The sequence below is a fragment of the Molothrus ater genome, chromosome 2, assembly GCF_012460135.2.
Source record: "Molothrus ater isolate BHLD 08-10-18 breed brown headed cowbird chromosome 2, BPBGC_Mater_1.1, whole genome shotgun sequence".
Taxonomy (NCBI): Eukaryota; Metazoa; Chordata; class Aves; order Passeriformes; family Icteridae; genus Molothrus; species Molothrus ater.
This window is the reverse complement of record NC_050479.2, coordinates 31907013-31929850: the sequence shown is the minus strand read 5'-3', so window position 1 is coordinate 31929850 and position 22838 is coordinate 31907013. Positions and strand designations below refer to the sequence as shown.

The 22838-nt window shown below is 35.7% G+C and overlaps 1 protein-coding gene across 1 annotated transcript in view; it reads left to right on the top strand.

The window, feature by feature from the left end:
• The window catches only part of TMEM131 (transmembrane protein 131), a 93228-nt gene that overhangs the window by 43573 nt on the left and 26817 nt on the right, over window positions 1-22838 (top strand). The window contains exons 5-19 of the mRNA XM_036379145.2: window positions 3317-3440; window positions 4348-4464; window positions 5349-5471; window positions 6133-6213; window positions 8841-8991; window positions 9122-9178; window positions 10098-10159; window positions 15251-15359; window positions 17163-17271; window positions 18015-18168; window positions 18270-18440; window positions 18711-18821; window positions 18907-19041; window positions 19455-19559; window positions 20888-20974. Coding sequence (XP_036235038.2) covers window positions 3317-3440; window positions 4348-4464; window positions 5349-5471; window positions 6133-6213; window positions 8841-8991; window positions 9122-9178; window positions 10098-10159; window positions 15251-15359; window positions 17163-17271; window positions 18015-18168; window positions 18270-18440; window positions 18711-18821; window positions 18907-19041; window positions 19455-19559; window positions 20888-20974 — 1696 coding nt within the window. The remainder of the gene's footprint in view (window positions 1-3316; window positions 3441-4347; window positions 4465-5348; window positions 5472-6132; window positions 6214-8840; window positions 8992-9121; window positions 9179-10097; window positions 10160-15250; window positions 15360-17162; window positions 17272-18014; window positions 18169-18269; window positions 18441-18710; window positions 18822-18906; window positions 19042-19454; window positions 19560-20887; window positions 20975-22838) is intronic.

Sequence of the window (22838 nt, the reverse complement as noted above, 5' to 3'; positions counted from 1 at the left end):
TGTTAATTAGCATCTTCTCGTCTAGGTTATGGTATCAGGTTTTTTTATCAGTGTAGGTTGACAATTTTATACAGGGACAAAGAATCAGGAGCAAAATCTTACATGCTTTGATAGTTCATGTTTGCCTGAAGGTCTGTGTCTATACCAGCTTCTCACAATGAAAAGTGCTAGCTGTGACTGCTCTGGGAAATTCTGCTCTAAAATTTGGCATCAGCTACAACCATACTTGTGCTGATCATTGTTTGTTTGATAATCTGCAGCTTGGAGAGCATCCCTTATGAGATTATTGCTTGGTATGCAGGCTTATTAGAGGTGTCTGGTGCACCTTGCCCCACCTGGAATTTACCATGTCGAATGGCAGAAAAAACAGGTGAGGTTTATGAGGTCCTATTTCTTTATATTTGTGTAACATCACACTTTAAGAATATAAGGAAAGCTGTATCTCAGCCAAATGTAATACCAGACTCACTGTTTCAAAATCAGAATTATCAGCAAAAGAGTAAGGTAAAACCAAGTCCTAACATCAGAATTCCTTTTTAGTGCCTTCTGCCTTTATTACCTATAATTATACTGTGGTAGTTGAGTCTGGAATATGAAATTAGTTAGCTATTTTGGTGGTCATGGCTGTTCCCCAACCAGTTTGTTTTTATAGATTTGAGCCTCTCAAACAGATGTACAGTCCCTTCTTTTCACCACTGGAAAAACATGAAGGTCTTAAAGATTGTTAATATTTGAATGATTTCCTGGCTAATGAGTTTTATTTGCAAACTGCCTTTCTGACATAAGCAGAGTGGTGGTTTGCTGTTGCGACTTCATTCAAGATCATTTTCTTGGCTTTGTGATGTTTCACACACAAGTGTGCATCATAAGTGTCACTGAAGCAACTCTGATGTTCAGTTTTCAGTACATAGCTGTTTCTCTTTAGAGACCACAGATGATACACTAGTCACGTCATTTACTCACATGTAATATACTGATTAAAATCTACTCATCTCTTTCTTCTTGCTGTTGTGGTTGGAAGGAACTGTTCAGTTTGAGTCTAGTTTTTGCTGTCAAGTCCTCATATGAAGTGTGAGTGCTTTGTTACAGAGTAGGAGGATGATTTCCCCTTCTTGACAAGCTGCTAAACGTGTTGTGGGGAGAAGTACCCAACAACAGCACTGTGGCAAGCAAAGGAGTTGCACTAAGGCACTGGGAGCATGTCTTCCACTAAGGAGAGTGAAAAATCGTAACAAGAACTACAGAAAAGACAGCTGATCCTCAGGCAACAAGAGCTTTCTTCAGTGTTGGAGGAGATTGACTGTTCTATTTCTTCCCTATTTTTAAAAAATTTTGGTGTTGGTATAATCTGGGTACTGCTTTAAGGCTTGACCACTTTGTCTAAACAAGGAATTTGCTGCAAAAATGTTGACTGGTATAGAAGCTTCTGCTTTTCTTAGTTACCCAACAGATAAAATACTCAAGGCCGTCTGTAGTGATGTCAGTGAAAGGGTGTTTGAAGCAGTGTGTTCGTAATTCAGGGGATGCTGGGTAACTCCCTATCAGCAGACACTTTTCTTGGTTGTGGATTTGCATGTTTGTTTTTATGGTGGGATCTTTGGTGGAAGTGGGGGTAGAGATGAGGAAATTCGGAGGGCTGCCTGTCATTTGCATTCCTCTGATCTGGTAAGCTTTTTCCTAGCAAAAAAACAGGTGCATCGGTTTACTGTTTCATTCCATTGATCAACAGTGTAGCAGTTACAGTAATTAACACAAAAGCTCAGAGCTGATAAACTATTTCCTTTTCTGATATCCCCATGTATGCTAGAAAGAGATGAAAATATTTTCTGTTAGGGCTTAACCCCAATGTTTGGTTTTGTATAGGTTTTGAAAAGTGAGAGGAATTGTGGTCTTTGTCACTGGTGAAGTTAGAGAAGTCAAAATGAGATTTTTTGAAAGTGAAAGAAGGGTTTGCTGACAGAGATATGAAATTAGGTGAACTCAGCAAGCAAAGTGTTTTAGAGTGGCAGACTGTAGATACATTTTATGGTTAATAATTGTGTCTTTGAATTAATGACATGGTCTTTAGCATCTGCTTCATGCATAGGAGGTTCTGTAACCACGATCACTTTGTTAATTGTGGCACAGTGTGTTTATTATCACTAAATTCTCCATTCAATAGAGTCTTTAATTTACAACAAAGTTACATTGCTTTATCTGTTGAGATATATTTCACACCCCCCTCTAAGCTGAAAAACTGTGACTGCAGTAGCACATAATTATTTGGTCTGTTAAGGTTAATTGAGGATGGCTGAACAGCTGCCTGTTTCTGGTCATCATCACTGCAGGTAGTACAGGTAGTAATTCTTATCAGTAGTTTTGGTGTCCTTGCAGTGTTTGGAGCAAGTGACATGGAAGAGAGTGCTACATGGACTACATGTAGCCTGAAAGGTAAGAGTTAGCTATTTTGAATTCCAGAATTCAAAATGCAGCAGTTTTTAATCTGTAAACTGCACGCTTTATTAGTGCTTTGGTGCTGATACTTAAGTTGTATGGGTTAAAAGGCATGAAAAAAATTCTGAAGAGACAGTAAAGTCTGAAAAATAATTGCTGAAACAGGAGCATCTATTGTCACCTCAGCTGTTGTAAGCAAAAAGAAACTAGCCAAAAGCTTGTGTCAAATGAATTTGTTAGCGTGTCTGGTTACTGAAAACTTGAGCGGTTGTTTGACTGTGGACTTCCATCTTTTAGGGTTCCTAAATTCTAGAATTTTTCTTAAGCCTTTTTTTTTTTAAGTTAAGGTATTAATTCAAATAAATATAGAAATAAAATAGTGGTTGCTGTACATGTCTGCATACTTAATTCTGTAGAGTGTATTATAAAATATAATACCGCAAAAGTTCTGGGTAAGACAACTTATAATCTATCATCGAAAATAATTTGCATTTAGACTTTTGGCTAATTTGTGTTCTCTTTATTTTCAATTGCTGTGTGCACCCTGTCTTAAGATAGTTATTTAGAAGTTCTAGCATAGGAATAGAAAACTCTGCTTCTTTTCATTCTGAAGTAAAAATCTGACAATAGAATTTCATCAGCATGATACAACACTAGGTTAACCTTCAGGAAAAGTAAGCAAGAAAATAATGGAAAGTATGTTAACTAAGTAATTCTTATAGGTCCAACATACAAATGTTACTTGAGAAAAGCATTAAATGCAAAGCTCTGTTGTTAGTGCTCATCACTTTTATTCTCCTATCTGGTGTAATGCAAAAAAAGTCCAATGCTTAATTGTCTAGATTTCTGACACTTTGTAAATATTTTCTCTCTATTTTGACAGGCCAGTTGGAATGCCAAAAATGGAAAAAGTTTACCTACATAACCCTAGCTCAGAAGAAACAATTACATTAGTATCAATATCTGCTACAACATCACATTTTCATGCATCGTTTTTCCAAAATAGGGTAAGTTTTTTTTACTTTCTCAAAATTAGCTTTACTTCTTTCTCTCAAATCTGAATGGAAACTTCTCTAAAAGAGTGACTTACTGCAATAATTACATATCTAGAAGTATTAAATACTGCAGTTCTTCATCTCATATTAGAGCAAATTTGAACTGAGCACAGAAACACAAGGAGTCCTGTCTATGTTGGAAATATATATAATTGATGGTTTAACAGCAGATCTCCTTTGTTGCTGAAGTGAGTACATTTCCTCAGAGCACTTACAGAAACAGACTGTTCCTATGAATTTTCTGAATGTTCTGAGTCATGTGAAGTGGTGTTAGTTAGTGTGCAGAAGTCACTTCAGTGTACTTAGAGCTGTAAGTAGTTGTGATACAGGAACTTGCACGTTCAAAAGCACGTTGTCAGCAGAGTTAACTGCTAACCACACTGCTGTCAGATAGAGTCCTCTAGTTTCAGTTTTGTTTGCAGGGCCTGTGGCTTAGCAAGAGCCACGTAAATGTGAAAGAATTCAGAAAACCTGTCTGTGATAAGCAACCTGTTGCATTTATTGAAGTCTTGTAGCAGTTGCGTTTCTCCAGTGACCTTTGAACTGTCAGTCTAAAATATTTTTGTGATAAGCTGAACTCTAAATTCAGAATTCAGTACAAAAATTCAATTAAATATGATCCTGCACTAGATGATAGTTTGAAATTAATGTTATTTTTATTAGTTTGTTCCACATTTCATTTGTTTGAAAGTGCTACTTTTTTCTTTCCAAATCTGCAGTTGACTTTCTAACATCAATATTCCACAAAGGACACATGAGGATTTCTGCATCACAAAAACTATTGTTCATCTGCATGATGCAATTTATTCAGTAAACAGTTTTGCTTATCCCTTTGCTTGCTTGTTTTTATTTTTTCCAGAAAATTCTTCCAGGAGGGAATACGTCCTTTGATGTAGTTTTCCTCGCAAGAGTAGTGGGAAATGTAGAGAACACTTTATTTATTAACACTTCTAATCATGGGGTATTTACTTATCAGGTAAGAGAATTACACACTTTTCAGAAAAGTGAAGTATGAATCAGGCAAAGCAGTGTCTATTATGGGATGCATAACCATCCAAGGATACTTGCACAATAGTGGTGGGTTGTTGGTTTGGGGTTTTTTTTCCATCAACCAAGTTGAAGAAGTTTCCATCCCTGTTGTTTGTTGTAACACAGATACACCATTGTAAGAATCCATAGGGCAGTTCTGTAAGCCAGATCAATGAAATTACCTAAGATTTAAAATCCTCCCAATACCTTTTTTGCATGTGTTATTTTAGTGACCCATTGTAGGGATCTAGCTCATCCTTTAGCCCTTTACTTATCTGATCCAGTGGCAAGACAATAATATTCATTAAGCTGGCAAAAAATTACTCACAGGAGATTCAGAAAGATAATTCAGACAGATGAGAGAGACTGATAAGTGAAAAATGAGAGAAATCCTCTTGTTGAAAGAATATAACTCTTACCATGACAATGTTTTGCAAACAAAACCAACAAAAATGCTTCCCACTATAGATAGTTTCATAATGATATGATTAAAGGCACTTTTCCTATTTCATTAGCCTTTAGCCTGGTATCTATCTATGACACTCTATTCTAGAGTCTCAGAAAAAAAGATGGCTTTTTTATTGTCTGTTTTTCAGTGTATGTGTATATAGTGGTAATTAGTAGAAATGAGGAATATACTTTAGCTGCAAACTAAACCAGCTTCTTTATTTCAGACCTTTAGTAGGATACTGGTTTTAAAGAATTAATTATAAGTATACTATAAATCTAATCAAAAAGACTTTATGGTGGATTGCTGAAATGGGTGGGCATGTTAGGCTCTGTCACAATTACATACAGCTACTTAAGTTTGTGTTTCTTTTTCTGAACCAGGTGTTTGGCATTGGAGTTCCGAACCCCTATCGATTGCGCCCATTTATTGGGGCACGAGTTCCTGTAAATAGCAGTTTCTCTCCTATAATAAATATCCATAACCCTCACAGTGAACCTTTGCAGGTGAGCATAAGAGAAAAATCATTAAATGCTTGTTTATGGTATTAAACTGAAATTTTGTTTATTTTGGTATTACTTAAAATTCTGTTTGAACTTTAGAGCTATTTGAGGTCATGTATTTCATATTACAAGATTTTTTTTTCTGCTCAAATGCAAATCAGTTCTAGACATTTTAGATTATAGTCGCAGATCTCCTAATTTCCTAAATTGAGATTTTCCAGAGAAATTTCAGTTTTTAAAAGCTTGTTATTACTGAAAAATAAAGATTTAAACTTCACTAGTAATTAGGAGAAATACTGAAACAACAGATCTTTTAATCCAGTGATGCCTCTTAGCTTTATTCTGTCTGGTTTGCACAGCATACGGTGTTGTTTCAGTATACCCCAGTATGTAATCTTGGAAACCATTCTTATGTTTGGGCAGGATTGATGTCTTTACCTAACCAAATTCTGATTCCGTTAAGTGATTCACAAACAGTAAAATGCTCTAGAAATCACATAAAGTGTATCACTAGCAAATGGCTACATCAGCATTAAAGTGAATTTGTAATGTATTCCAGTGATCAAGTAGTCACTAACCCATGCCATTGCCCATGATAATACCTGATAAGTAAACAGGATCCCTTTAAGGTTGAGTACTAACATTTTCCTGTTGTCCACCTCAGGTGGTAGAAATGTATTCCAGTGGAGGTGATCTCCATTTAGAGCTTCCAACAGGTCAGCAGGGAGGTACAAGAAAGCTGTGGGTGAGTAGTCATGTCTTGCAGCACTCATTGTATTTGTTTGGGAGGTTTTATTTGATATGAGCTTAGGCTTTGGGGTTTGTTTTTTTGTTACTAATGTTGTGTCTTGTCATATAATCATTTAAAATACCCCATAAAAATGGAAACAGTAACAGGGTCTGTTAATATTATGGTAGTAGGAGTTGGATGAAAGGTTTAATTAAGATAAGCCATATGCATTGAGCTGTGCTGTTTTGAAATGTGAAGAATAAAATGATTCCCATTAGAATGAATTACACCTACCTGACCTTTCAGTCCTTGAGGCCTGTGAGCTGGATCTAACCCACAGAAAAACGATATACATCTTTTTCTGTTTGGTTTCTTGGTTAGGTTTTTCTTTTAATTTATCTTGGCTTTTTTGGTGGTGCTGGGGTTTTTTAACTTAGAAAGTGCTTCCTGCAAATTACTATGAATGCACACATGGGTTGAAAATGAAGCTAAACAAACTAGGGAAGAAAAGTCTATTATGGACTACTAAGTAAAACAGCAGTGTGTGTAGCTGAAGTAAATCCCTAGATCATGAGTTGAGAGTGGCTGGAAACTGTTCTGGGAAATACTCCTACATACATGCCCTGCAGCTACTCCCTACTCATCAATGTCTGCTGCTATAGACAAGGTAGTGTATTGGATGGACTTGTGATCTGGCTCATTAAATCTGATTTGAAGTAACACATACTGATATCTTTAAGTGAAATAAAATTTAGAAGCATCCTGAAGGTACAGTTCTTGGCTGAATGCTGTATGTCACACCATTGGTAATGTCCAGCTAGATACAAAACGTATTTTCCTTTTCAGTTAGAATTATTTTTATTGAATTTTTATTGATTTTTTGATGACTAGTTTCTGGTCTAGGAGAGACTTCAGAGCCATTGGGCTCCTAAGTTTGTTTCTTGTTCAAGTGCATCATTACAGTAATGTGACAGTAACATTTGTTTTAGGAGAATATTTCCATGTGAGTTACAAAGGACAATCACAATTCTTAAATCTTATGTTTTCTGGGGAAAGTTCATTAGAATGGCAGTATTTTAGTTTTAGGTACAAAAGTTGCAAGGAAATAAGTATTAACACAGATCACAACATTTTAAACAAGGCAGTAGAAACAGATACCGATGGTTAGATATTCACATGAAAATGGATTTTAAAACATTATTGTCCTAATGTTTTGACACTGCTTTGGTCAAATTGCATTGCTTCTAAAGATAGCCCCTTACTGGTTGTCAGGAGAACTCGCAGGGGGATGTTTTTCAGAGCATGAAGCTTTTTGGCTTCTCTTGCCAGGTTGCCAGTTAAAGCAATGATGACTCACATGTGAAAGCTTCCAGTGTCTGGCAAGGACTAATCCTCTTGTTTCCTCTATCCATCCATTTTCATACCCATTGGTATGCATTTTCATATAACCATTGGTATTTCAAAACAATAAGGCAGCTTTAAGAAATCAAACCAGTAGGAGGAAACACACAGATACATCATCGTATTGGTTATGTCAAGAGCTGCGCTGCAGTTAGAAAAGGCTTCAAAGCAGCAGAAATTACTTGAGATATGGTGATGATACTTTGACATATGGATATTCATAATTGTATAAAATTGTTCTGATGCCAAATGTTTGAATGTTTGGATGGAGCAGTCTGCATATGCAGGAGTATTTTTTGATCTGACCAACATTGGATCCCTAGTTACACGTATGGAGGAGTCAGATCACATCCTTTGATACATTAATGAATGGCTGCATTATGTTGGGTCTGTGAAAACAGAACTTGAAATCTTCTTACTTTGATATTCAACAGCTTTCAAAATATACATCTGCAGTCATTGTGCCTTAGAAAATTTCCAGTCAAGGTTTTCATTCTCTATTTAAAAAAACAAAAACCAAGCAACCTACCAAAAATCCAATCCTCAGACCTTCCTAATGTGATGAGGAAGACAATCTGATGTTAGTATTTCAGCTGTAGTGCTGAAGTTAGTCTTGTGCTGCAGCTGTGTTCAGAAAATACAGAAAGAGATGTCTTTCAAACCCTGAATGCAGATTAGAACTGGCAGAATAGGCATGGTACAGCAACTGAAATTAGTTTTTGCTTGCTCTTGTAAATTACATGGTGACTAATAAACATGGAGCTCTACAAGCTTCTAGCTGAATGGAGTTGTGCACTGGTTTAGTTTGTGTTTAGCACTGAAACTGTATGGCCTGTGTCTGCTTTGGAGAAAAAATACTTAGAGTATGCAAATTCAATATTTGATATTACTGCCAACATTTTTTCTGAATATCTTTTGTTTATTGCCAGATTCTGCTAATGTAGTCTACTGTCTTTTTTACCACAATTTGAATACATAAAACTTAGAATCCTAGAATTGTTAGTTTAATCAAATGGGACATGAAAGTTCTCTTGCATATACCTAGTTTTAATCAGTGTCATATTAGATGATTACAACTATCCTTTATAAATTTAATGGTAATTTTAGTTGTATGAAGCCTCTCTCTTCCTGCTATTGTAGCTTTTTCTCTTTACACAATTATACTCGATGTAATTATTTGGTGTGACAGCATTTTTTTGTAATTACTGCACTCTCATAGATGTGCTTTGATTATTTATCAGGAAATACCTCCCTATGAAACAAAAGGAGTGATGAGAGCCAGCTTTTCTTCAAGAGAAGCAGATAATCATACAGCCTTCATTAGAATAAAAACAAATGCCTCAGACAACACAGAAGTTATTATTCTGCCTGTTGAAGTAGAAGTTACAACAGGTTTGTGAAAGAGTGGTTGGGGATTGGTTGATGTTTGGGTTTGTTTTGTGTTTTGGTTGGGTTTTTTTTTCAATTAATCAAATTAATTAACTCTTAGTATAATAAGAAAATTGTATTTTTTTTTTTATAGCACCAGGAATCTATTCATCAACAGAAATGCTAGATTTTGGTACACTACGAACACAAGGTAAACCAGTCTTCAGTTCTCAAAGTATTGATCAGGAATAGGGTGGGGAGGGGAAAGCCCAGTACCTTTGTACTTGTTCAGGGTTGCTTGTGGAATGATGCTTTTAAAAAGACAGATTACAACAGTGGGTCACAATAGTGCACAGATGCAAGAGTACTTGGGGTGTGTACAAGCAAGCAGTAGTTTGCACACCAGGTTGTAAGTCCAGTAGTAAGGTTAATGTTACACAGTTGCACATGGGTTAGTCTGAAAAGCATTTCAGTTCAACTGGTTTGTAAACTTGTGAAAATGGCTTCACTTCTTGGGTAAGTCTTAATAATTTTCAGGCAGGGGAAAAGTGAAGGTGGGCAAACTTAATCAATTGTTTTATGATAGGATCTTTTTTGAATTGCCTCTAACATATTTGGGCTTAACATTTAACATTAATATTGTTTAGTGATAAAAAGTAATAAAACTACTAGTGATTAGAAAGTAGTAAAACTAGAGGTATTTTTTAAACTGTAAGAGGGATTTATTGCTGACAAAAAGCAGTATTTATCTTCTGTTTAACTAAAAAAAGATAGCTTCTGAAGAACTTTTCTATACTACTTACTTAACGTGTAAAGATTTTCAAGTAAGAGTAATTTCTTCTGAACATGGTGCATCTGAAAAAGTCATTGATTATAGTATTTTTAGCCTGTTCACTTCTTAATGTGTTAGAAATATGAGTGGTAAGCTGAAGTATGTAATGCCTACTAATACACAAAAAGGCAGTTTTGTTGGGACTAGCTATTTTGACTGGCTATTCTGTCGTGTTAGTATAACTTTTTAACACTGAACAGTGGAGGTATATAAGAAACCAGCTAGTGTAAATGACTTTATATAAGATTCACATGTTAAAATAGCCTAATAGACAGGTGTGTTTTTTGTTCTTTAACAGATCTGCCAAAAATTTTAAATCTGCATTTATTAAATTCAGGAACAAAAGATGTGCCAATTACAGTAAGTTTGATTTCTTTCAATTTGAAACTTTCTACGTGGATTTATTTTTTCTCATAAAAATTGATGATTCACAGGTTTACCATGTAGTGGTCAGAATTAGAAGCTAGGTGATGTGTGACTGAAAATGTAACTTAATAGCAGAGCAAATAATTTTTATGCATGTTAAAATTAATTTGTGTCATAGTCTCCTTTGAAAGCTCTGAACAGCATTTTTAGGCTGTACCTGCAATATCTGAACCTTTGGAAGCTTTATACTTGAGAACAGTAATTGATGTTCAGTGGGTGTGAGATTAATAGTCTCTGTAAGATTCTTTGTCCTCATCACATTTACACATCACTATATAAAGTGGTTCCCCAACATAATTTTTTAAGTTAAGCCAAGAGTAGCTTTCAAGAGCTACCTGTAAAATTACCCTTTTTTTCTTGAGCTTATCTGCTTTGTTGCTTGAAATAACAAAAGAACCCAAACACTCTAGGGCCCTGTGCAGTAAGACCACTGGAGCTGAAAGTGAAGTGCAGCCAGCTTCAGAATTGTAGCATTTGGATTTTCTACTTTCTTTTTTTACTTCAGAAATTCAGCACTAGTCTGGTAGTCCGCCTTTGTTCATTCATACCTTCTTCCTGTGTGATTTTTCTCATTGCCCACTATTTTTCTCACTTCCTCCTTCTTCCCTTCCTGTCTTCCTTCTTTTCCAGATTTAGTTGTGTAGCTAGCTATACCTTGTCCCAGTGCACTTCAAAAAGTGTTGAAGTGTTGAAAAGGAACCAGAGGAGCCAAAAGAATGACTGAAGGATTGGCAAAGGTTCCTTACTGAGATCTTGGAGAGCATCTCTGTGTTTATAAAGCTTGAAGCTACAACTATGAGGAAGAGTGTTTTAATAGTAGAGATCTACAAAATCTTAGGATACTGGAAACTGAGGCCAGATGAATTTGAAGTAGAAACAGGGAACATTTTTAGTGATGAAGATAAGTTTTCATGGTGACAATAGACCATTGCAGTGCTTGCTAAGCTGTTACTCACTAATAATTTTCAAGACAAGAGACACTTACAGTATACTGCAAAAAGATTTTTTTTCATTGAGATCCTGATGCTTATTACAGCAATGAGGTCAGGTGATCCTGTAAGAATCATGGCTTTGTAAGCTATGGCACAACTTCCATAGAGAGTTTTAAAAACCAAAAAGACCTGTATAGGTATATGATTTTTGCATTGAGAGGGTTGGTAAATTCAATAAATTATTTTTCCAGCTGTATTTGCAAGTTTGTCTTAGATTTGACAGTTTACTTGTTGGTTGGGTTTTTTTATTATTTTTTTAAAGCGTGTAATATGCTTGCTTTGTACAAGGCAAATAACCACATTTTCAAGACCATCAGTATCACTTCTAGTACCTACCTGGTTGTGTAGTGCCTAATTCATACTCCTCCATTTAAAAAAAGACCCAAGTCCATCCATTTTTTTTTAAGCTATGGTGTTTGGACTGGGGGCTGTAAACCATAAATACCAATCTAGTGGAAGGCTGTTACTTGATAACCTTTATACGTATCATGACAAAACTTTTCCAGAGAAATTGTTTTTTTACTGTGTATCAAAGCAGTTGATTTGGTATCTTTAAAGCCTTTGGGACTAACTTTTGCAAGGAAAAAGCTACCACACAGGTCCAGATATGATGTGTTTTTCAGTGTATCACAAGGCACATCAAGTCAATTGTTCTTTTCATTAAGGAACAACTTTGTTGGGAAGTTTGTAAACTTTCCAGCTTTTGAAGCACTTTGTGAATTTCTGCTGCTGTGCCAATCAATGAATTTCAAAGTGGAAAGCAAGAGTAAAGAATTTCACCATGAAGAGACTTTCTGAATAACTTACTTCTAGGAAAGCTTGACAAATAGACTTCTGACCCTTTAGAGCTAGTTTAAAAGTAGTGAGACAGACTGTGTGACAAATTTCATCTTAATGTCAGAAGAAAAGGCCAAGGCTATATTTAGCATATGTTTAAGCTGGGTGCTGGAGGAGCTAAATATCTTCAGGTCATCAGTGTGTGAGAGACTGCTAATACTGTTGCCAGACTTGTGGTTGTTCTGCCTTCAAGTACTTAGTCATGCTGTGGTCCAACAAACTGGTTGAGGATGATAAGAGCAAGCAAATAATTTTCTTTTTCAAGTTTTAAAACTACTTATAATATCTCTCTCATTTTGTGGAGTTTGTTCCATTACTAAGGATAGTAATGCTTATTTAATGACTGGATAAACTAGTCATGCTGCAACAATGAAGCCATTCTGTCAAAAATCTGGTAAATGTAGATTGTTGAACACTGTTTTATTCCTTGTCTATAATGTAAATTTTGTGTTTCCTTATGGCATTTTAAGCCTGTTTGACTGCTGAAAGCAAAGGGATACTTCAAAATTTGAGGTCCTGATCATATTTGATGCCTAAAGAGCCAGGAACTTCAGGACAGCCTTAGTGAAGCTGAATTGTATCAGTTTGAAAACCAAAGTGTTTGTGTAAGAAAGTATTAAGTTCTGTCCCAGCTTTAGAATAGGGGTTAATTTCTCTTAGCAACCTGGAGAAGTAGTTTGCTTCTGTGTTGTGTTTTCATCTTCACATTTGGGTGTATGCATCTCAAAATTATCAAGGAATACAGTTTAGTAGTAGCTTGTTCCATGTTTTGGATGATTCTTTATGGAGAAAGTGAACTTCAATTAGTTAGGTGTTTCTCTGTTTAAACACAAGGCCAAGAAATTTCTGACAGTTGTGTCTGTAAAAGAGAATAAAACAGTTCAGAGGTGGTTCTGACACTAGTGGAACCAGCCTTAATCTGCTAGCTGTAGCCACAGGGCTTTTTTGTCTATGCTAGGTGGGCAAGACAAAACTAGGCTTAGGAGCCTTCTGACTGGTAAACATTATAGATGAACATGAGCCAGTCTTCCAACCCATACTCTTTAGTTTATTAGAATCCATGTAGCCCAAGAGTCCTTAAACCTTCAAAGTCTTTCTCAAGAACTCCTGCAAAAGCAGGAAGTTTTAGCCCCTCTTTGTGTCCTTTAGCACATTTAAGATCTTAATTTTCTGCAGTTATGCTAAATATTGAATGTGTCTTCACAAAGCAGGGTCAGGAGTCTTGAGTGGGTCATTCTGTGGGAGAGCCATGTGTTACTGAAGTATGTCTATTTAAAATTATTCTTCCCTTCAGAAGTTGCTGTTAGGGATTTTTCTGAGAAAATTGGTGGTATTATGTTCTTGATGAAACTTGTTTTGTGGATGATTTTTAATGTATATTTCAGGACAGGCTTTACTTGAGCTTTATTTAAAATAGGTTGAAATTTGAGGAAAGTGATATTGAAAGGATACCTAAAGGATGTTTGTTTTTTCTCTGGTTGTCTTAATTTTGTATTTCTCTTTATAGCATGTAATCAAGCAACAAATGGGAAATGTGCATTATGTAGTTCAAAAATTTTTGACAAAACAGTATAAATTCCTTCCTTAACTAAATTTGCCAGCTGTAGACATTTTGAGTAAATACATGTAGGTTTGTTACACTTGTGGTTTAAGAGATGCACCTCTGAAACCTGCCTTTTTTTTTTTTTGGTAACAGGCTGTCCTTTTGAATACTTCCAGTTTGATTTTCTAGATGAAATCAACATTATTTGAAACCAGTAATTAAAGAAAGCATTTTGCATGAAAAGAGCTTTTGAAAATATTTATTGTCTCTGTCATCCAGAAGTTGTGAACTTTATCACAGCTTTGATTTTTATCTGCTTTAGGAGGGTTGTTGTTTTTTAAAGACATGTCAAGATTTTAGTTTTGTAGTGTGGATCTCATTAGAAGAAAATTGAGATAATTATTAATTGACTTATGAAGAGAAATACCAAATATCTGTACCCCATGTATGCAGATATGGTGGTGGACAAAGGTCAGTGCTATAAATCCAAAATACAAAACTTCTGCTTGAGTTAACAGAGATTATTCATTAGCTGCAGGAGTAGTGCTGCTTGTTCCCACTAAAGATCATGTGGTCTGCAGAACTAAGTTATTTATGCACACTTTTATGGCTTTAATTTACAATCAAGGGCAGCTTGGCTTGGAAGAACTGTAATTGGTTTGTGCCACTAGCTGTCTGCCTTCCTCCCTGACCAAGAAAAGCTCAGCTGCTTGTTAAACAGGTGCTAAACCTCTGCAGCCCAGCAGAAGGTAAAGCAGCACTCATTTCAGTTTTCTTAATTCAGCAGCTTGTGATTTGCTGTGGCTTAACAGGTGCTATGTGAGCAGCTGATCTGTTCTTAAAGCAGGAGGAGACAGCTGGGGAGGAAGAATCACGGCAGCCATCCTAATTTTAAGCAAAACAAGAATAAGAGCATTTAAATGCTTCATACCCAGTTTCTCCATGGAATCTAGATGGTTTGCTAGCAATCTCTATAGAGTCTTCAGATGACATGGAATCCCTTATCCTGCTGCACAGCAATGAGTGCCTCCACAAATCAGCTCTGGCTATTGACTGCCACAATAGCTCTTCCAGTGATGGCCATTTGCCTTTTCCCTTTGGTTTAAAACAGTAAATCCTCAGATGTAAAGGGTGACCTTGTAAGGTGTTAGTGTAGAATGAGTGTCATCACAGATCTACAAAATGTTTCTCTATGCAGTTAGTTATTTTTTTCTCTACAGACTTAGCATGGGATTAGAGACAAGGGAGATGTCTGTATCCTCTCTGTTAGTTGCACAAGTCAGTTAACAGCTTTGTTAGTGAGTGCACCAGAAACAAATATCCTAGCTATTGTAGCCCTGCAGCATTAAGAACAAAAATTAAATCCTAATTTAAATAAGGTTTGGTTTCTATTTTATTAATATGTTTCTGGCCATACTGCCACTTAATTCAACATCCCCAAGGAGAACTCACTGTTTCCTACTTTGCTGTATATTGACTGAGTAATTTGTAGGACCTGAAAAAAATTCTAAAGCCACTTGTAATGCTGCTTTCTTATAGGAAAGACAGACCTACAACAGCTTGACCAAAAGTAGTTGCAGTTTTATCACTGTGAAAGGTTTCACAGCATGTTAGCAATGATACATTTACAGATGCTTCATATTTTGTTTGCAGAGTGTGAGACCTACACCACAGAATGAAGCGATAACAGTATATTTCAAGCCCGTTACGTTAAAAGCCTCTGAAAGTAAATATACCAAAGTTGCAAGCATTAGCTTTGATGGTGAGTACTGCTCCACTCTTCTTAGAACTTGTCAAGTGCTTCTGAAAACTTACTGAAGTTTCATCGATTATTTTCACTATCTAAACAAAAAACCATTCATAATTTTGAGAAGAAAATGGGATTTTCCTGCCTGGAAAAGGCTTACAATTCTTCTGAACTTCAGTTATTTCTGAAAGGATTGTCTTTGTTTATGATGAACAAGTATCTTAGACTGGTAAATACAGATGAGAAGGTATTCTTTATTTTTCTAATAAACATAACTGTATTCTTATGTTAAGGCCCTGGTTATTTAAATGTATTTTTGTTTTAAGCAGACATTTGTTTTTGAGAAATCCTAAGAAACAAGGTAACAAGTACAAGTTACTCCTGGGGAAATTTCAATTAGACACAAGAAGAAAATTTTTCACAATGAAAGCAATCGCCCATTGAAATAATCTCCCCAAGATGGGGTGGATTCTGCAGTGTTGGGCGCTTATAATCAATCTGGCCAGGCACTGAGACATCGTGTTTAAACTGTACTTCTGCCAGGAAGGGTTGGGCCAAGGGGTCCTTGAGGTCTCCTTCAACCTGGTATTCTATGATTTTTCTCCTACATAGTGTGACTTTAAATACTATGCTGACACTTTGTAGAAAGGCACCTCTGTTTTTAAAGAGATTTTAATTAACTGTTAAAATGCTGGTGACTACTCAGATACTACTGCTTTAAGATACTAGTTGGTGTTGTAAGTCTTTCTGCCTGGATTGCTTAAAAATGGAATCTTACACATGAAATAGTTGTGGTAGACATAATTTTAGAAGTTGCATAGAAAAAGAGGAAAAAATTGATTTTTATTACCATTTATGGATTAGCACTTTAAAAATTTAATAGCTCATGGTTTCTAAAACAAGTGAAGTACATTTTAGCTTATAAATTCTGAAAGAGATGAATTCTGTCAACCTAAGGTGATAATACATTCAGATTTTGGAGCTGGTGGGAATTGTTATATGAGGACCTACTGGCTAACATATGGTGCATCTTAGAAGGAATGGTGGTTCCTGGGAAAAATACCCAGTTAAGCTGCTTAATGTGTTTAAGGAATTGACTTGATGAATTCTTATCAGTGAAGCAGCCAGCCCTAAATATATGCAATTTCAGCTGTCCTAATTACATACAGGGGCTTTAGGAGCTTGGTGGCTTCTCTTAATTAGTATTTGAATACCTTGATTTTTTTTTTTTTGGCACTACTTCTACCAGGCTGCCATTGCTTGTTCTGTGATCTTGGAGCAGATCTGTGAGCATCACTCTTGGTGCTTGTGTAGTTTAAGTTCTTACATGGATTCTACTTATCTTTTTGCAACATTTAGTTTGTCTTTCATTTCTTTATTATTAAGATCCTCTCTACTGCTAATTCTAATTGAGGGACCCAGCAGTCTCAAGCTTCTGTTCTGTTAGGAGAGGGATAGTTTTATTCCATATTCTTAGTGGAGACTTCAGTTCATCTGGATCCAAATTATCCTCTGGACATGTTCAGGTAATTTATATGACAGCAACAATCAGGCTTCCCTATTGTAGAAAAGCTTAGTAAATTGGGCAGGTCATCTAACTGGTGTTAAATGGGAGCATTTCAGAATTGGGATCTCTTGTTTCATAGACTTTACACCATGTCAATTTGGTTATTGAAATTCCCTTAAACTCCACTTTTTTCCTTCCACAATAATTAATTTCTGGGCTAGCTCTGTGGTTTTATTTTTCCACTCATTCTAGTATAACTTAATGGATCAATTTTTGTCAGCTTTAACAAACTTATATTCTTGTGTGTGCAGCATCAAAAGCAAAAAGAGCATCACAGTCTTCTGGGAAAATAACTGTTAAAGCAAAAGAGAAGAGCTATTCCAAACTTGAAATACCATATCAAGCAGAAGTGTTGGATGGGTAAGCTTCCAGTAACTGAACATAGTTCAAAAACTAAATGCTCTAAATTAGAGGGGATTATTCCTGTTTGTAAACAAATGGATGAAGTAGTCTTAGCCATTAATAAGTTGGTTTCAAGGCTTGAAATTGACCTTAGTGAGTTGTTTTTCAGAGCAGCTGAAGACTGCAGATGAGATATTTTTAAAATGCAGTATTGGAAATATTTCTGCTTTTGCATTCACTGTTCTATTGCCATATGAAGTAAAGATAGAGAAAGTACTTTTGGTTTTAAGCAAAATTTTGGAAGAATGCTGTATTTCCTTGGGCTTTGTTATTTATTTACAAAGTATGACTAAGTTCACTTTATAAACATTTTGAATGAGGTGCTATTTTATCAACAGAACTGGCAGACTATTTTAACAACCGACAAACTAAACCTTGCCTTATCACAGCTTTGTGCTGCAGACACATGGTTTGGCTAATAAAAAAATACATGTAATTTGCAAATTTTCTTAATACTTCAACACTTCCTTTTAGTCCCCCTATTATCCTCAGTTACATGTTTTCTTATCTTATTTGAATTACTTAGTTACTGATGTCCCTGTAGTGCTAATGTAGTAATATAGTGCTAGGGATAATATAGTTTCACCATGCAGTGGGGTATGTATCTTTTTAGCTGTTTGAAATAATGAATTCTTTTCTTTGTGTAAGGAAAACACTTTGAGGAAAATCTTTATTTTCTTTACTCTGTTTTCTTTTGATAGTTATTTAGGATTTGATCATGCTGCCACACTCTTTCACATTCGTGACAGTGCTGCTGATTCTGTGGAAAGACTGATCTATTTAACAAACACATTCAGTTTTGCAGTCCTTATACACGATGTTGTGTTACCAGAAGAAGCAAAACCAATGTTTAAAGTAAGTCCCATTTCAGTGAATGCTTTTATCTATTAGTAAATCCTTAAATGTGATATACTTTGTTCAGTTGTAACCTTGGTCTTCATTGTTCACTGATCTAGATCCAGAACTTCAGTAAACCAGTCTTAATTCCACCCAATGAATCAAGATATATTTTTACACTTCATTTTATGCCTTCCACATCATCTGTTCACGTAGATAATAATATCCTACTTATCACCAATGCTTCTAAATTTCACCTACCTGTCCGAGCATACACAGGATTTCTTGATGTAAGTATTTTCCCTTTTTTTGGCAACTTCTGTGTAATTAGAGGCAGACCTCATAGACTCTTTCAGCAGACACCAAAGTAGAATAAAGAATTAAAAATTCTTTTTTGTTCCCCTAAAGTCTTTAGTTTTACATAGGAAGTTTATTAATGTAGAATTGAGATGGTCATGGTAGTGTTGTATTAAAATTATTGATGTGATTTTTAATGAGCTTAGAGTTTGAGCACACTTTATATTTCACTTATGCTAAAATACTTTTATCAATGTTTCTAGTACTTTGTACTGTCTCCAAAAAGTGAGGAGCGATTTATAGATTTTGGCATATTGAGTGCAACAGAAGCTACCAGCATCTTATTTGCAGTCATCAACAGCAATCCAATAGAGGTGAGGATGCATTTATTTTTAGTTTATCTTTTAAAAATTTACATCAGTGTTGTTACTGAAAACAATACCTTTTGTTCTTTTTAAGCTGGCTATAAAAAGTTGGCATATTATAGGGGATGGTTTGGCTGTAGAACTTCTAACAACTGAAAAGGGAAACAGAACAACAGTAATTGCAAACCACCATGAACTACAAAATGCTACTGCATCTGATCAGTCTTCAGTAAGTAAACCTTTGAATCCATTGCTTTAAAGCTAGATATAGGAGAGAAGAGACAAACCTCTGCAAGTCCTTTCAGTTTCATTTTAGCAGAGGAGAGATAAGAATTCTTAATTTTTGTCTGAACTTGAGTATGATAAAGCATGTAGGCTTCCTAAATTTATTTTAAGGAGCAGCATTATATTTACCCTTTCCAAACCTAATCAATCTCAATACCCTCATGATGCTTGTTGTTAATCTGGGATGAGTAGAAATTTATCACCACAAGGGAATAGATAATTTTTGTGTTAGTCACTTATGTATATGAACTCATTGTTTATCACTGACAGTAGTTTTAAATGGATTTTGAGTCTGGTTTTGGTGAAATTTCTTTTTGTTTAATGGAATACATTGGTGACTTTTTCTACCATTTACAGGTGATACTCGCATCAGGCTATTATGCAGTGTTCAGAGTAAATCTAATAGCAAAGGAACTGGAAGGAATTCATGATGGAGCTGTACAAATCACAACAGATTATGAGGTATATTTACTGTATAATAAATGGGTATTGCCCAAAAGATCTGTTTAGTCTTTAAGTGTTGTATTAGTGGACAGACTGTAGCCTGAGTTGAGGTTGGACGGGAACTCCAGAGGTCAGATGATCTTTGCAAGTTAACCCTGCATCATACAACAGGAATGTTACTTATGCTTTTATTATGATTTTTGACTGGCTTTCAGAAATATCCATTTAAATCTGACTAAATGCTTTGCAGTTTGGGTTCTTCAGTGACATGACACATCCTCAAAGCATCAATGCATGGATCTTGGGGCATGTCATGTTCTGACAATGTGCTTCTCCACATTATCAGTTACTGAAACAAAGCTGTAATATCATCCATTTTTGTCAAAATGCAATGTGAAAACTGTTTTGGAGAGTCATAGAATCATTAAGGTTTAAAAAGACTGGATACCCCCATGCCCACTAAACCATATTGCAGCTTGCCACAGTTTGCTGGCAGTTGATAAAACAGAATCCTTGCACTGATTATTATGGGAGAGAACAACTGGTTGCCTCAACTTCATGTGCCTTGTTTTTGCAGGAGACAGAGCCTAATGAATAATGCAATCTGTATTAAATATCTTTGTGTGATATATGGAAAAAAACCCCAAATGTGACTCTGTGCTTATGAGGTCAGGAAATTATATCACTGATTGTGTAGTTCTGATGGTGCTACAGAAAATGAGAAATTCCCAAATTCTGCCAGTTATTGGAGATTTGAAGCTTTCTTGTAGTATATCCACACATATATGTGTGGATATGTATATTCTTCAGCTACAGATTCTGAAGCATTTTATTTTCTTGCTTGTTACAAGTTATTCTACTTGTAATGGTACTTGAATCTCATTGCCATCCCTTCCAGCTACTTTTTCAATGTGTATCTCAAGGTATTACAGTAACACCATGTTTTGAGAAGTTGGTTATATTCTCTTTCCTCAGTTACTTTAAAGCTGTTACTCTCCTGTTTTCCAGCAAAGTAAGCCCCATTCAAATGAGACCTATATAATATCCCATTGGGGAGCTTATGTTTTCAGTATGCTTTTCTGTTCCATGTAGAAGAGAACTGAGGATGGCTGAGTAAAGGAGTGCTTCCTGACAGTGTGCACTGACTGTTCAGAATATGATGATGGGTTGAAATCTTAATTCATGTCTCCATGTTTTAAATTTCTATATAATCCTAGACTACATTAATTGTAGAATTTCAGGGTTTTGTTATTCTATGCAATTTAAAAGTGGAAGAGGCATTTAAAGGATGGAAATGTAAGTGGTCTTTTTCTAAATTTTCCTTTTTTTTTTTTTTTTTTGGTCAGATTTTAACTATACCAGTGAAGGCTGTGATTGCTGTAGGCTCATTGACCTGCTCCCCAAAACATGTTCTTTTTCCACCTTCTTTTCCGGTAAGAGAGTTGGGGAGGATTAAATGTTTACTTGCTGTGTTTTTTCTTTATATGCCCTTTTCAAGGGAGACCACTGTCCTGAATTCTATGTCAAACTGCTGGGGAGATTTTGCTACCAAACTGTTATGATCAGTTTGTCATTATTTTGGGGGTTGTTTGGGATTTTCCCACTCTGTGTTCCAAACATGAGTTGTCCCTACATCTCCTCAACAGCCCACTTGAATGGGATCTTGGAATATTCATGTAATGGGATAGATCTCATAAGAGGAAGAAAGGTCAGTCAGCAGGACTATCTCATAAGAGGAAGATAGGTCAGTCAGCAGGACTTCAGTGAATGTTTGCTACAATTGCCACATATTCCATTTTCCTTCTGATCTCCTGTGTCACAAATTCTTCTGAAGTCTTTTGCTACTCCAGAGGTCAGACAGTCATGCCTACAGTTCCCAAGATCACTAGTTGTTTTTTATCTTTAAGATCTATTTTGTTTTTTAGCCTCACCATATGGATACTTATTACACTGAGTACCACATCTAAAACTTCATTATTACCTACTTCATAAGCTTTTGATAAGTTCAAATAGCTTAAAGATCCACTTCCCTTTCATTCACTGGACATAAAGCAGTTTCTATATTCTCTATCTGAATCTACTAGAATTACTTGAAATTATGATTATGAAGAAGAATTCATGTGAAGAATATCCCTTTGAGTGTCACATAAAAATATTTTGTTCTATGTTGGACCATAAAAAAGTAATATTTTTTAATCTCCTTTGGGTTTGTTCCTGCTGAAATGGTTAAAGAGCTTCTCAATATTTCATAGTAATATGCCCACAGTCTTCACAGTCTTGTCAGCTTCATGGGGGGGGGGGGGGGGCTCTGTTTTGTTTGTTTGATTATTGTTTGTGAGTGGTTTTGCTTTGGCTCTGCAATTTTTTTTGGGGGAGGGTTCTTTGTTTTTATTTGGGGGAGTTTTGTTTGTTTTGTTTATTTCCTTTTGCTTTATTTTCTTTTGGCAGATACTACTTCTTATATCACCTGTGTTTCTCAGACATAGCTCTGTTGCTGTCATTATTCTTTCTCTTCCCAAGATTACTGTGATTTTTATTGTCTTCATACTTCTTTTCTAGTAATGTTTTCAGACAATTATTCTTTCAGGGGATCTTTGGCCTCCTGCATTTTGTTTGGGAGTATAGATTCAGATATAATTATCAGTTTGACAAGATTATATACTGTTTACTCTGTTCAAGCCCCAAGCTTTTCAGAGCAGTCAGCTTCACTTTCTTCTTACATTAGTTGATCACTTAGCTCTTTTTATATTTGAGAACATAAAATACTTACTTTTACTTTTCTTGGAATAATTTCAAACTAAACTTATGCTCACTTAATTCATGCTACTCTAACATTTAGTTCTTCTGTAATGCCTCTATTACGTATGAAAATAAGCCTAAAATAGCATCAGTTCTTTTTGTTTCAGTGTTTGGTGGAGAAACTTGACAGCTACACCAGCCAGGAATAACTAGGTGCTACTATTTTAGTAACACATGCTTTTCAGTTCATACTTAGGATGTAATTCCCCTGCAGCTGCCTGGTTCCCAGAGCTGGCTGTCTGTTTATAGTTTTAGTGTATTTGTACCTAAGTGTGATTTCTGGTATTCTGTTGAAGGTTGTCAGCAATACACTGACAGTGTGTACAGGTCTTGTAAAGGTCAGCAACTTGATTTAAACCAATCTTAGCTCTGTTGACTTCTGCTTCATAGAGTCATCTTTGCCTCACAGTGCCACCTCTTAACTGTCCCCTGATCAAAGCTCATCTTTGAGGACCTCTATGCTAAATGGCATTGTTCTGTTTTTCTTATTACTGCTGA